The sequence below is a fragment of the Echinops telfairi genome, unplaced genomic scaffold, assembly GCF_000313985.2.
Source record: "Echinops telfairi isolate 266 unplaced genomic scaffold, ASM31398v2 ScPeMD7_4225;HRSCAF=4972, whole genome shotgun sequence".
NCBI classification, from domain to species: Eukaryota; Metazoa; Chordata; class Mammalia; order Afrosoricida; family Tenrecidae; genus Echinops; species Echinops telfairi.
The window spans coordinates 23,445,090-23,459,245 of record NW_022108124.1 but is presented as its reverse complement, the minus strand read 5'-3'; the positions used below and the strand labels follow the sequence as shown (position 1 = coordinate 23,459,245).

The 14,156-nt window shown below is 54.2% G+C and overlaps 2 protein-coding genes across 5 annotated transcripts in view; one reads left to right on the top strand and one right to left on the bottom strand.

The window, feature by feature from the left end:
• ZIC4 (Zic family member 4) overlaps nt 1-8,874 on the bottom strand; it is an 18,401-nt gene extending 9,527 nt beyond the window's left edge. The window contains exons 1-3 of one of the 4 annotated variants that reach the window (XM_045295095.1): nt 8,559-8,874; nt 5,454-5,545; nt 4,944-5,028 (exon numbers count right to left, since the gene is read on the bottom strand). In XM_045295095.1, coding sequence (XP_045151030.1) covers nt 4,944-5,013 — 70 coding nt within the window. In that variant the 5' untranslated portion in view covers nt 5,014-5,028; nt 5,454-5,545; nt 8,559-8,874. Of the gene's footprint in view, nt 1-4,943; nt 5,029-5,453; nt 5,669-6,173; nt 6,207-8,558 lie in introns of those variants that run through there. The other 3 variants (XM_045295097.1, XM_045295098.1, XM_045295096.1) reach the window with 3 other exon arrangements.
• A 3,352-nt stretch (nt 8,875-12,226) lies between these two features.
• Nucleotides 12,227-14,156, top strand: part of ZIC1 (Zic family member 1) — a 2,670-nt gene continuing 740 nt past the window's right edge. The window contains exon 1 of the mRNA XM_013006120.1: nt 12,227-13,208. Coding sequence (XP_012861574.1) covers nt 12,227-13,208 — 982 coding nt within the window. The remainder of the gene's footprint in view (nt 13,209-14,156) is intronic.

Sequence of the window (14,156 nt, the reverse complement as noted above, 5' to 3'; positions counted from 1 at the left end):
CCCTCCTCTCTCCAAAGCTGGGTGGGTCAGCTTTACCAGGCGGCTCTGGGAAGTGAAGAGCTGGGGTTTGCCAGCCATCGCCTCGGCCACTTTGGGGAGCAAGGGAGGCGTCGCTTTGAGAACCACATCCCCGCGACAGATGGCTCCCCTAGCCCGCCGGGGCGAAGAGCGGCTAGGAAGCAGCTGGCCAGGCGAGCTGGACGAGACGCCGGCGGGAACCAGGGAAGGACCTGGCCGCAGCCTCCACTGCCGGAGTTGAGTGGCCACTGGGAACTCCTAAGCCGCCCGCCTCCGAGCCTAAATGCATCCCCTAGTCTCCCCTAAACTCCCCCGCTTCCCTCCTCTTTCTGGTCCTCTTTCTCTTCTTCCTCTCCCCATGGGACCACACTTTGCCTCCGGACTTTGTTCTTTTCTCCCTCCCTCCCTCGCTCCTCCTCCCCCCTCTTGGGTTCCCTCGGAGCCTCTCGGGCTCCTCCTCCCCCTGGCCGGGCCCTTGGAGCTGCTGGGACCCCAGAACCCGCCTGAGAGTGAGCCCTAGACAGAGCATAACCTGGGGAAACGGACTCTGAACCAGCCCTGGAGAGGAGCTGAGAACGCGCTCGCCATCCGCCCCAGTGGCCCGTAGGCCCTGCAAGCCAGAGAAACAAAGGCGAGGGCCGAGCCGTGTGAGAAAACGGGTCCTTCGCCACCGAGGTCCCTCAGCTCGGTCCCGCGCGGCCAGGCGGAGCCTCCAGGGGAAGGGGGCACTTTCACTCAGAGCTCCGGCCACTTGTTGCCGCTGGGCTGAGCGTTGGCCTCCCTGCTTGCTCGCTTCCAGGGCTCGATAAAACCCAGAGGCCCCTTTCTTTTCGCAGCCAGCTCTAGCTCTGGGAGGCCTGGGACTCAGGGCCCCCTCCCTCGAGACCCCCGGGGCTGCCACCTCCACCGCGAGGATAGTGGCGGCGGCCGAGTAGCAAGTAGCTAAACAAACTTCCGCCGATCCGACCGAGTGAGGAGCAAAAAGAGAGATGTCCTTTGTCTGGGCCCGACAGGCTGCGACCAGCTCCGTGGCTGGTGCGGATTCCGGCTTCACTGGCTGCAGTCGAATACACGGGCCCAAGGTTCCCGGGCCTCCCTAGCGGGCATGGAAAGTAGCCCTGGTCACCACCCCCCAACTAGAGAAGCGCTTAGGGTTTTAAGATTTTCAGAGAAGTTTAGAAGGTGGGAGTTAACACTCTCATCTGCCCAGGCCCGAGCATCTGAGCTGATGAAAAGTAGCTGGGACTCAGACTCGATGGAGCCCCTCCACCCATTCCCAGCCCCCATGACTATTCTTAAACATTTCCTGCGCAGCAAATAAAAGCTTTTTCTGCAATTAAAAAAATAATTAACTTATTCATAATAAGTTAGCAGATTCTTTGAGACTTTCCTCATCTCTTGTATTGTTCTCCGCACAGGCCCTCTCTGAGCCGCACTCTCCGGAGGGATTAACTTCCACAGGCACTCCCCTGGGCATTGACAAGCCAGGGCCTTTCTACTCCTCAGGCCGGAAAAGCTTAGGCAATGCTACCAATAGATGCTGCCTTCGTATTTAAAAAAAAAAAAAATCCAAAGGCAGCATTTGACAGCGGCATTCTGGCTGCTCACAAAACCGGAAGGTTAAAGAAAAGACTGAGAGGGGTTTTCTCCTCTCTGGTTGTTGCACCCACTCTCATTGCCTCGCTTCCTAGGAGCTTCTTTTTCTGTGGAAAATGATGCCCTTCCTGGTCTCCTGCCCTCTTTTCCCTTTAACCTAGCACTCTGGGGGCCTGTTCTCCAGGAGGTGTTCCCACGTCTCAGTAAGTGGTTTCAAGGCTCCCCACAGTGCAGGTGTCTGTTGAATGATGCTGTTGTCTATAGGCAATCAATCTAGGCTGTACCCACGGGCTCAAAACAACATCCGAACCAGGCAGCATCCTCCCAGGACCCCTTGTCCAGCTCTCTTTCCTAGCCTTCCTCCAACAAGTTTAGTCCACTTTCCCTGTGACATTCGAACCGAAGTGTAGGGACACTCCTATGATGGTGCCTACAGTATTCTCTCTGCCACCTAAACCTTGGTAGTCTGCTGCTCATCAATCATGCAGGATGTTGCTAGTCCCAACACCACTCCAGTTTTGGGTAAGACTGATTTGCACCCAAATCCATTCCTAAACAGTCCCCTGGGATACCCTCTCTCTCATCAGGAGCTTGGATTATTGTACAGAACAGAGCTCTGAATGCACTCTAGGCTGCAACCCCTTTGGAACTCTGGTGATGAGGTGGGTGAACTCCTGGTTGCCCTGTGAAGAGAGTGAAATGAACTGGCTTTCTGTCAGCAGGTGGTGAGAATAAAGATGTGTTTTTCTCATCCACGTTTATGGGTCAAACCCTGACTGCACGGACTCCAGTGCTCAAAATGAGAGGATCTGTACACATCAACCATGCACCACCCACAGTTATTAACTTTGCCCTTGTAAAGTTTTGAACACGTGTATGGCTTTTGTGCCAGCAGCGGAAAGGCAGACACATCTGATTCAGCCAAAATCACCGACAAGGGTCTGGCCCCATGGAGCTCCTTTCCAGATGCAGCCTTCCCTAGAAGTGCTGAAAACATCTGGACTCATACTTCTTGAGTAGACCGGGGTCAGCCAACCTGCAGGTCACTGGGGTTGCCTGATCCTCACAAGCTCCTTTGGAGTCCAGTGGTCGGGATCTGAGTTGGCTATACGCAGAAAAACAGTCATGGGACCAGGCATTCTCCTAGGGGAGATTGTATTGTATAAAATGTCCTACATATATAGGACAGAGACTTCCTATGAATATTTATCAGCAGGAAATTTGGTGATTTCTCAAGGGTCTTCAAGGTATCTCTCTGAAATAAGCCCAAAACGGTGTCCAGCAAAACGACAGAAGTCCCCAATGTCAGCGTGTCATGCTTCTGTCCCCACAGGGGCTTTCCATTGCTCACAAAGCAAGGCTTCTGGGCTTCAGAGATTCCTGTTGGGGAGGCTGAGAAGTGGTTTTGTCCTTGGTGTTTCTTAGAATTTGTCTTTACGGACCTCTTCTCAACACGTTGTGGTCCAACACGAAAACCTCAGCTGAATTATTCTATTTCAAATAATGCCTTCTGAGGTTGTGGCACTATTGAGTTAACTTTCTTGCTCAGAGATCAGGCAGAGGTCAAAAAGAACTAGGGATTTCCTTGGGAGCCTGCTTGGGATACAGTCCACCGTCATAAGCAAAACTGAATGTTTTGTCTTAACTCTGCACATCCCTTCCCAGAGAGCATCTTACACCCGTGCTCAGAATCTACCCCCACTTACTCTTGCTGGCCCAAGACAGATCATTGCAGTAGCATAACCTACAGTGATTCTCTAAACTCCTGTGTAGGAAGTGGATCACCCTACCGTCTATCAGAATGCACACATCATTGACTCAAGTGGAGAATGACTCCCTCTTTCCCTTGCAGAGAAAATAAATGGGGGGAGAGGGGGAGATGAAATTTCAGATCAATAGCTGTGCTAGTTTCCCACTTTGATCTTTAAACAATGCCAAATAATGCTTATTTGTTGGAAGTTTTGTTGGGAGCAGGACCCCCAAGCCCAGGGCCACTGCATAGAGCCTGACCAAGCACAGGCTTTCTGCACCCGTGCTCTGAGTGCTGTACACCTAGATCTGAAGTCACGTGCTCAGTTCTTTCTTCCAAAATTTCTGGCCAGGTTACCACCCCAAACTAGAGGCAAATCTTTTACTAGGCTATTCACAGATCAACTTAAAAATTTCTGTGGTGGGAGGTTGACTCTGGTCTTATGAAAAGAAATAACTTAAGCTCCAGGAGCCTATATGCCCAGTTCTGGATTGTACAAAGGAGAGGAGATCTATCAGGATGGTGAAGATAAGGGAGACATCTTCTTCCCCGGCTGCTAGGAAACTTTGGGTCTTAAGCTTCCATCGCTAAGGGTGGAACTGAGTACAGAAGACTATGCACTTGGCTAGAATTTTATTTCCAAGCAAGGGTTCTGGGAAATGTCTTGTGACAAAAGATTAAGAAATGTGGCTAAAAGGGCTTCCAGAACAGCATTAAGGAATCAAACACAACCTAATTTACACTATAACCACATCTCTCTAAAGACTTCAGCCATCAAATCATCCCCAAGTCATAAAAGAGAGGCACTTTCCTGAGTGTTGTCCATTTAACTTTGGTTATGAGGGTCGCTCTGCCTACCATCAAGGGAGAACTTTTGAAGGCGACAGTCAGCTGGTGGTAGAGTTGAAATAAAGGGAACCAGACAGCTGGAAGGGAACACACCAAACCCTAAATCATATGCTTATTCTAAATGGAATATTAAATTAAAGTCTTCACAATGAAGGTCTTCCTGACAGAGCTGCTGTCAGTCACTCCCTGCTCAGACAACGCATTGTGGGAAAGTCATCATGGTCACATTGCAGAAGGCTGGTGTCCCTGGTAAAGACGATCCATATCATGTAAACCCCATCACCAAGATCAAAGTCCACTCCTTTCATGGAACCCAATACATGTCAAACCTCATTCCAATCAAATCGCCTGGAAATTAATTCAAGATGAATATGTCATAGAATAATGTGACTGTAGAGCTGGAGAAGGTCAGGGGTGGTGGTTTCAATGAAAGAGTAGTCAAATATTAATTCTAGAACGTGCAGTTGAGCAGGCGCTGAGGAGGGTGAGCTGGCTGCTGATGGGACCTTGTATGGCTAACTTGTGTGCAGACACATCCGACACTATGTTGCCTCGAACCCAAGCTCACGACCCCACATGAGCAAAAGTTAAAACAAACATTCTATTGCAAAGAAGTAGAAGACAGAAAGACAGACAGAAAGAAAGAAAGAGAAAGAAAGAAAGAAAAGAAAAAGAAGCTGGCAAAGAAAGGCCAGCAAAGCAGTACTCAAAGGGAAGGGCATTAACTTACTGGAATCTTTCAGGGCGTTTCGGTAAAGCCGCAACCGTTTCCTCACCACCAAGGAGGCCTTGTATCTCATGGTCTGACTTGGAGCCTGTTTGGGAAGAAAAACAGGACAGTCACCAGTCTAACACTTTGTTACTTGGTTCTATAGCAAGATCTTGTGGCCTGAATGCATGGTGAAGAAGATGTTGGTTTGAAGAGTCTTTGAAGTTCTCTTTGACAATTTTCAAATTGGATAGTTATAGATAAGAATTTGACATCCTTGGTTTTAAAAAAATGTTAGCTTGCTTTTAAAATCTGAAGTTGCCAGCTAGGCTTTGAAGCCTAAACTCACTCTGGGAGTTTGCCTTGCAAGTGGAATCAGACCCTCTAAGTGGTGTTCAAAAATTTCTCATGTGAATTTATTCTGAGGAGTGCCATTACTATTATTGTTTTAAATTATCAGTTGAGTGAAGTGGAACTGAACTGCTATCTTCCAGGAAATTATACAACAAAGCAAACAAGCAAACAACCAACCTCGAACACAATCAGGTTTTCTGTCAACAGTCAGTTGTCAAGTGTTGGAACTGAAGGGAATTTTCCTGAAGCTTTGCAGATCTTGTCTTGTCCTGTGGCAGAGTAAAATCCCTTAGCCTACAATGACCTTGCCCCCAAATCCATTTTCAAATCATCCCTGGTTAGCTTTTCATAGTTAATAATATAACACAATTCAACCAGATCAGGGGAAAAGGACATCATTTCACCGCTGGATCCTAGTTTTGCCTATATCTTAGTTGAGAGATATGGGCCCCTTTTCAGACGACCCTGGGCTAGAGCTGCCCAGCTCTGGGCCATTTCAAAGCATGTCTTTTAAACCATCGTGGGGACCTCTGCCTCTAGCAGAGGAGCCTGGAGGCAGCCAGGCAGCTAAACAGAAGCCATCCACTGAGCCCCGACCCTCAGTTTGTCCTGGAAAGACAAACAGTCATTGAAAAAAAGGTCTCCGGCCGGACAAACACAGCCAGCCTTCTTGTCAACAAGGATGTCTGCCTGTCTTGACACTCCAGCCCACAGAACAAGCGATTGCTTAACTTGTTGAACCACAGGCCATATCCAAGTGGGATTCTGCTAGCTCCAAGGATTTCCATTTCCCTGAGCTTAAGATTTCTCTGTCTCCATCAGCAACTGGCTGCGTTCACTGCGGGTCCCAGCCTGGGGGTGGGGGTGGGGGTAGAAAGGGGGAATGGGGAGACTCACCTTTTCCCAGAGGATTTGATTTATTTTCAATTCTTTCTAACCAAACGGCATCCTTCCCTCAATTTAATAAGCTTCTTCCTGCACAAATCAGGCAAGAAAGGAGGCCCAATTTTGTATTTCTACAGAAGGGCACATGCTGGGCGGCCTCACTCTGAAATGTCCGCATGGCAGGATGTCGGGCACTGGAAAAGTCCTGGTTGGTTGGAGCTAATAGAATTTATGTTTTTCACTTCCAAGGGGAATGGGTGTGAGGGTTCCTAGAGAACTCTGTCCACCTATAGGACACTGCCCCACCCGGCCTTCAAGAGGTCTGGGTCACTTCTGTCCCCAGAACTCAGCAGCCCTTTGCCAATGACAACCCCACAGGTCCAAGAGCAAATGCTGCCAGGCTGAATCAGGACAAGCAGGGGGACCTTAATCTGCCCACCGGTGCAGCCATCTCCATCATTAGGTCGTGCAGGATCCAGGGAAACATTTCTTTTGGTTTCAATTCTGACACAACTTTTGCAAGCCAGTCACCTCACTGATGGAAGAGTGAGAACGTGTGGGACAGTCCTTGGACCCCAGATAGGATGTCCCCACCAGGGTCTCGTGCAGAAAGCCTGCCGTGAGGTTGGCTGGGTTTACACAGCATCCTTCCTTCAGGGGGGATTTCCCCACACCGGCCTGAGGCAGCCCCTGAATCAAAACCTCCAGAGGGGTCTGCGTTCCTCTCCCCACTTTGGAAAAGAAAAGGGTGCAGTGATTGATCAAGCGGGGGCAGCGCAGAGGAGGAGGGGTTGGTAGAAGATACGTGCAAAAGGCACCAGGTTCCTTTGGGGGAACGCCGCCCAGACCGCTTGTTTCCAGGCCACCCTAGCCGCAGCAGGCCTGACCAAGGTCAGAGGTCACCGGCAGCCTGATTCCCAAAAGAAAACTCCAGGGCCCGGCCGCCAGCGCGGCTCCTTCCGGAAGACCTGACCGGTGAGCAGTACCGCGGAGGCGGACCCGAGGGGACAGCTCGGCCACAGCGCGGCCTGGGCGCTCGCTGCGCTGCGCCGCGCCGCGCGGGGCCAGGACTCGGGAGCTGGAGCCGGAGCCGGAGCCGGAGCCGCGGCTGATCGCGCCGGCCTCGGGCGCTTTAGGCGGGGTCTGCTGCGCCTTGCGCCTCCGCTGCACCCGGCGGGCCCTCAGGCCCCAGGAATTTGATCCGCGAGGCGCCGTGGGGCTCCGCCAGGCGCGCGGGAACCCGAGCTCCGGGCTGGCGGCCGGGCGATCTCCGGGGACTCCGGAGACCGTCGAGAGCCATGGTTAGACTGCAGAACCCGCCTGGCCTCGCACTCTTTTTTTCCCCAACGTCCCTCCCATTGCCCCTCAACCTGCGGACGTCGAGGGCATGGGGGCCGGGGCTGGGGGGAAGGAAGGGAAGGCGTCGCAGCCCCAAGGGTCGCTGCGAGGCTCAGACGGTCGGACGGGCGAGATGTATGACCTCGGAATCCGTAGGGAGCTTCCTGCAGGCGGAGCGCTGGAAGAGCTGCTCTTCAACACCTCGGTCTCCGTTCCCAAGAGAAAGCTGGCTCCCAACTGTCCCCGAGGGCAATTATCAACCCCCAACTCCCCTGCCCAACCTTTGACAAGGTCCTGGATTTGTGTCACCTTCTGACTTTGCCCCTATTTCTACTCTCCCGGTGTGCCCAGAGTCCGACACGGCCTGCGCTGCGGCCTGCTCCCCAGGAAGTGGGTCCCTGCCCTCATCCGCATCCTCCTAGAGAAAGCCAAGTCCCCACCCTGTGGCGGGTAGCGCACAGTGAGCGGTCCCGATCTCTGGGGGCTCGGTGCTCCGCTGCTGGACCAGGACACGTGAGGCCGCGGAGCTGCGCCTGCAGCTGACCCAGTCTACATCCGCGGTCTGGTTGGGACCAAGCTCCATTCTCCTGCTGCCAGCCGGGCCTGCTAACTTGGCTCTTTGGGCGCTGGGGAGGGAGGGGAAGCCGAGCAGCTCCCAGCCACTCCAGTAGGGAGTCGGGTGAGGGAGCTGCCCCAAGGGGCCCCTCTGGCTAGGATCAAGAAGAGTCCCCTTCTGGTGCCCCCAGTGTGACACGTAGGCCATTTTCAAGGAGGGCAGGGAAGGCAAGAGGACGGCAAGCTGCTTTTGGTCCCTGTGCCAGTGAGAACCCCATTTGCGCCCCTTTCTCCCACTCCCGGGTAGAAGGGATGGAGGGGTCACTAGGGCTGCCCCTCTGTCAAAGGGCCCCCTCCTTCTGTCAATGCCAGTGGGGGTGGGGCCTGTCCCTCGGTAGTGGGGGTATAGGGGGAGGGGATCAGGGAATAGCTTGGTGGGGCCTCTCTTCCCAGTAGGGTTGGGGTGCGAGCGGACGGAAAGCCCCTCGGGACTCAACCACTCACCTGGCTCCACCTGTTGCCCGGATCACCTCATTTCGGCACATCACTTCGGGATGGCTGAGGGGGGACCACGAGCCCCTCCAAGCCTCTCTTTTGTGGTTCCAGTGAGCCGGTCATCCTTCATGTCTTCTTTGCAGCCTTCGGACGCAGTTAGGGAATGTATGATGAAGCAGAAATGAGCCGTCAGGATGATATTTTAATGGCTTATATGTCACGTTGGTGCATGTGGCTTTGAACTAGACACGCTGTAGTTTCCTGCAGAGAGCGCCGCAAATCCCACTTGATAACTTCTACAACACACAACTTTTTTTCCCACCCCCTCTCATGTTCACTCTTCCCCTGGATATTTGGACTCCTTTCCTAAAAATACCCTCTTGTGAATGTCCCCGTTGGATTTTCCACGGACTGGAGAGGAGAGGAATGACTTTTCTTTTTTTTGAAGAATTATTTCCCTCCCCCCTCTCAGCAGTTACCCTCCCCCTCGCCCCCCTCCTTGTTTTCTTGAAAGGCAAGGCGGGGTGGGTTTGATAGTTGTTCTCCCCAGCCAGAGCAGCCTCCAGAGAAAAACTTGTGTATGAAGATTTTTACTACTGCGAGTTACAGAATCAGACTTCCTCTTCCAGCTAGCAGAAAACACTCAGTGTGTCCGATGTTTACACAATATCCTATAAGGTACGGATATCAGAAGAGTTGGAACAAGCAAACAAACACCTCCCTGACCTCCCAGTCTTGCACTTTCATTCCCTATCTAGGGTATATTCAAAGTTGGCCGGGACTGTGCTCGGCTGGACTCAGACTTGTTGCTAGGGACAGATTGTTTGATTTGCTTTTGTTTTCTTCTTCCCCAATTTCTAGTCCCTAGCACAACCAGTACCACGGCTCGCCCAGGTCTCTTCAGACACAGATCATCCTGGGACTGAAAGCCCGGTTTTGAGCCAGGAAAGCTTAGCCCAACTCGCTAGCCCCAGCACAAACACAGTCCGTGAGAAGACCAGAAAACTAGAAAGGCAAAGTGGCGCAGGGCCCTGGTCCTGAAGCCCGTGAGGGCGATGGGGCAAGAGATTTTAAAAAAATCATTTTCATTTTCCTCTCGCTGGGGCACTGGTGAGTTTCCTAACAGGCCGCCATGAAAGGATGAGTTGAGGTTTCTTTGTCTGGAAAAAGAGTTTAGGGCTGTGATTCAGCTGCAAAGAAGCCAAATGAAGTTAGAAACAAAGGGTAAATTGAAGGATTCCGACTCTTGGCTTTTTGTGTTTTCCTTACTAGAAAATAATTAGACCTAATGAATATGCAGGCGCCTCAGCTAAACCCTGGGCCCAAGCTGCTGGGTTTTAAACAGAGCTGCGGAGAAATGCAACCTTAACTCCCCCACCCCCACACCAGCCCCCACCTCCTTTGCCCGTGCATTTTTTGAAATGCATAAATGTTGCTCGGCTTAATTGATTGAGTCACAGAGATTTTCCCCCCTGCTTTTAAGTGCCATACCCCTCTACCTTTCAACAATCATTTTAATATATAGTCAATGGCTCTTTGTAGACCGGACAAAAAGCAACTACGCGCAGTTGTTGAATAGACTTTGCGCTGGGCAAAGACAGGTTAATCGAGGGCCGCATCGCGAAAACAAGCGAGTGTTGTATGTTTGCACTGAATCCAAATGTCTGCATTTTCCTAACTAAATCAAAGGGAGTGTTATTTCTTTTTCTGCTCACTCATCTGAAGGTAAGTAAATTTTCTCTGGCGATCAAAAGCCTGGTCGGCAACAAAGACCGCGCCCGCTTTTTCCACCGTCCTGGTGTGGCGAGTTGCGGAATTTCAATAACTGTGACAAGGGTGACTGATTTGTGAACTAGAAAAGGTTTGAATGTCACAAAATTTACATTAGTCCTATCTATTGGGGATTTAAATACCAAAAAAGTATTGGGGAGGGGGGATCTCTTGGGAGCTCTGGGCAGCCCAGAGGAACAATGGAGCGATGGGAAATTTACAGTTTTACCTGAATGAATGGGGTCTCAGTTGGAAACAGGGGTGCAGAGGGAGGAGGTTGGGGGCGGCGGCGGGGGGCGCCGAAGGAGACGAGGGAAAAGAGAGAAAAGAAAAAATAATAACACAAGGACGTGGGGATGGAGGAAATCGGCAACAATGTTTCCAATTTGCCATTAAAAACAAACAAACGGCAATAACCTGTCCCTTTAGGTGCCCCCATACACCTATGTTTATTTGGGGGGAGTGAGATGGTGGGAGGGGTGAGGGTGCAGAGGCCTGACTGATTTGCTAAAAGTAAGAACAATCGAGGCAACTGGTTATCCTGAGAAATCACTCTCTTGAAGAGAGAGTGGAGAGCCCGGCTGCTCCAGAGATCTTAAATTATAAGCTGGAAGGGGACGGGGCAAGGGAGAAGGAAACTTCAAAAGGAGCAAATAACAAAAGCCCCCTTTGCTACCCTTAAAGGGAGGAAAAGGAGGAAAGAAAGAAAAGAAAGTTGCTGAATCGGGACATTCTGGAAGTGCCTGAGCTCTGTTTACCAGCCCCATCCCCGCCTCCGCTCAGCGAGGAGCAGGTAGGAAGAAGTAGAGAAAGATAGAGAAAGGGACAGAAGGAAAGAGGGAGAGAGCGAGAGAGAATTATGACTGTCAGAAAGAAAAGAAATCGTGGCCAAAAAATTTTTCCGTGAGAAGAGGGAAAAAATATTTGGCTAAAAAAAAAAAAAGTTGCTACTCCTGGCAGCCCTGTTTGTCAAAAGCGGATGTCAAGCGCTTTACAATACCTGGGATTGATGAGGCGGGCGGGCCAATGAGCGGTGCGCGGCGCCTCGGCGCGCCCTCCGTTGGCGCGGCGGCGGCGGGTGGGGGGAGCGCGGGCGCACCAATGGGCGTCCGCGTTGGCAGCACGTGACGCCTCCCCCTGCTCTCATTCATCAAGGGGGGGGGACGGTGTCGTCCTTTCAATTCATTTATCTGCAGGAATGATTGCTGCTATCAGTCTCGCGCTCACCGCCCGGCTGAGGAGGTGAAAGTTTCTCCCCAGGAAGATAAACCGCAAAAGACAATATTGTGCATGATTTGCGCCTTTTCTTTGGCTTTTTCTTTCTTTCTTTCTTTTTTTTAAAACAAAAAAACAGAGAGGGAAAAAGGAGAGTGAAGAAGCGAGCCTGAGATAAAGGAGAGAGAAAAAAGAAAGGGCGAGGGGCTAGCGGAGGAGTGAGGCGGGGCGCGCGGCGGCGGCGGCGGCGGCTCGGAGAGGACGAGCGGCGGCAGTTCCGGCGGGCGCTTGCAGTCCTCTATGTCCCCAAGCCGGGAGCAAGTTCTTCTGGGGGGCTGAGAGGCTCCATGCTCTCCCCCGGGCAGCCCTGACGCAGGGCCCTCGCGGCGGAGCCGGAGAGCGAGCGGGGCCGCCGGAGTCTCGGCGGCGGGCTCCGGAGTCCGCCTGGCTCGTGGCCCGCAGCTGTCCGTCCGCCTTCCCCGCGCTTGGCCGGGCTGGGCGGGCGCCTGGACGCAAGGCGCGCCGCCGGCGGGCTAGGACTTCGCGAGGTGGGTCGACTGCCCCTCCCTCCTGCTCCTCTCCTTCCTCCTCTTCCTCCGCCTCCCATTCCTCCTCCTCCTGTCGATTTTCCCTGCTCGGCGGGCGAGGGTGGGGGGGTCGGGGGCGGTCGGGGCTCGCCCCGAGCAGCCACGATGCTCCTGGACGCCGGCCCCCAGTACCCGGCGATCGGCGTGACCACCTTCGGCGCGTCCCGCCACCACTCGGCGGGCGACGTGGCCGAGCGAGACGTGGGCCTGGGCATCAACCCGTTCGCCGACGGCATGGGAGCCTTCAAGCTCAACCCTAGCTCCCACGAGCTGGCCTCGGCCGGCCAGACGGCCTTCACGTCGCAGGCGCCCGGCTACGCGGCGGCCGCGGCCCTGAGCCACCACCACCACCCGGGCCACGTCGGCTCCTATTCCAGCGCAGCCTTCAACTCCACGCGCGACTTTCTGTTCCGCAACCGCGGCTTTGGCGACGCGGCGGCTGCGGCCAGCGCGCAGCACAGCCTCTTCGCCGCCTCCGCCGGAGGCTTCGGGGGCCCCCACGGCCACACGGACGCCGCCGGCCACCTCCTCTTCCCGGGGCTGCATGAGCAGGCGGCAGGCCACGCGTCGCCTAACGTGGTGAACGGGCAGATGCGGCTCGGCTTCTCGGGGGACATGTACCCGCGGCCGGAGCAGTACGGCCAGGTGACCAGCCCGCGCTCGGAGCACTACGCCGCGCCGCAGCTGCACGGCTACGGGCCCATGAACGTGAACATGGCCGCGCACCACGGCGCCGGCGCCTTTTTCCGTTACATGCGCCAGCCCATCAAGCAGGAGCTCATCTGCAAGTGGATCGAGCCCGAGCAGCTGGCCAACCCCAAAAAGTCGTGCAACAAAACTTTCAGCACCATGCACGAGCTAGTCACGCACGTCACCGTGGAGCACGTCGGCGGCCCAGAGCAGAGCAACCACATCTGTTTCTGGGAGGAGTGTCCGCGCGAGGGCAAGCCCTTCAAAGCCAAATACAAACTGGTCAACCACATCCGCGTGCACACGGGCGAGAAGCCCTTCCCCTGCCCCTTCCCCGGCTGCGGCAAGGTCTTCGCTCGCTCGGAGAACTTAAAGATCCACAAAAGGACGCACACAGGTACGGGCACCGCTTTCCCCAATCCCCTCCTCTCCCCAGCCCCCCCACCTCACGCCTGGGCCCCAAACCCCGAGGCCCGCCGTTCGTCCAGGGAGCACAAAGCTGGCCTTTCGGATCTCTGCACCCGGTCGGGCGGAAAGGCAGGCAGCCCGGCGAAGTGGGCCTGGTGTGGAGCTTGGAATTTGAAAATAGGAGCAGGCGAAGAGAGGCTCGGGCTAGAGCTATCTAGGCAGGTACCTTCAGAAAGGGACGTATAAAACAGACCGGCAGGAGCCGGCCGGGTCCCGTGTGGCGGAGCCCTTGGCAGTGCGAGCGAAGCGGGCTGCGGTGGCCTGGCGACTCCGGGGTGGCCTGCGCCCTCCGCCCGCACAGCCCAGCACGTGCTTCTCAGGCTCCTCTTCCTTTCCCCCGCGTCCCAGAGAGGGCTTTGCCAGAGGAGGGGGCTGAGGACAGTGGAATAGATCGGGAGAAGGACAGAGAAAGCAGAGCAGAAGCAAAAAGAAAGGAGAGAGGAGGACAGAAAGGGTAAGAAGTGGGGCCGGAGGAAGCGTTGGGGTTTCTGCATAAAGAGCCCCCTTTTAGTACTGAATTGGGCTGGGCTGGGGGAACTCGAGGCTTGGAGCGCTTGGCAGGAGGCGGGGAAGTCCTTTTTGCCAGATTCCATGGGGCAGTTGGCTTATGGATCGTTCTGGAACCGTTTTTAAAAAGAGAAAAGTTTGCCACGAAAGCGTAGCTGCGGTCGGGTTTCGAGCGGGCCACCTGTCCCCTTGCGCCCACAAGGCCCGGGATCGCGCCTCAATCCCCTGTCTGGTTTGCCCCGGGATTCCGCAGAACCCAGCCTAGAGATGCAGGCTTCCCGCAGGAGCCCCGGGAGGACGGCGGTGAGGAGCTCTCGGCCTTGGTCCCTCCGCAAAATTGTGTGTGTGTGTGTGTGTGTGTGTGTGTGTG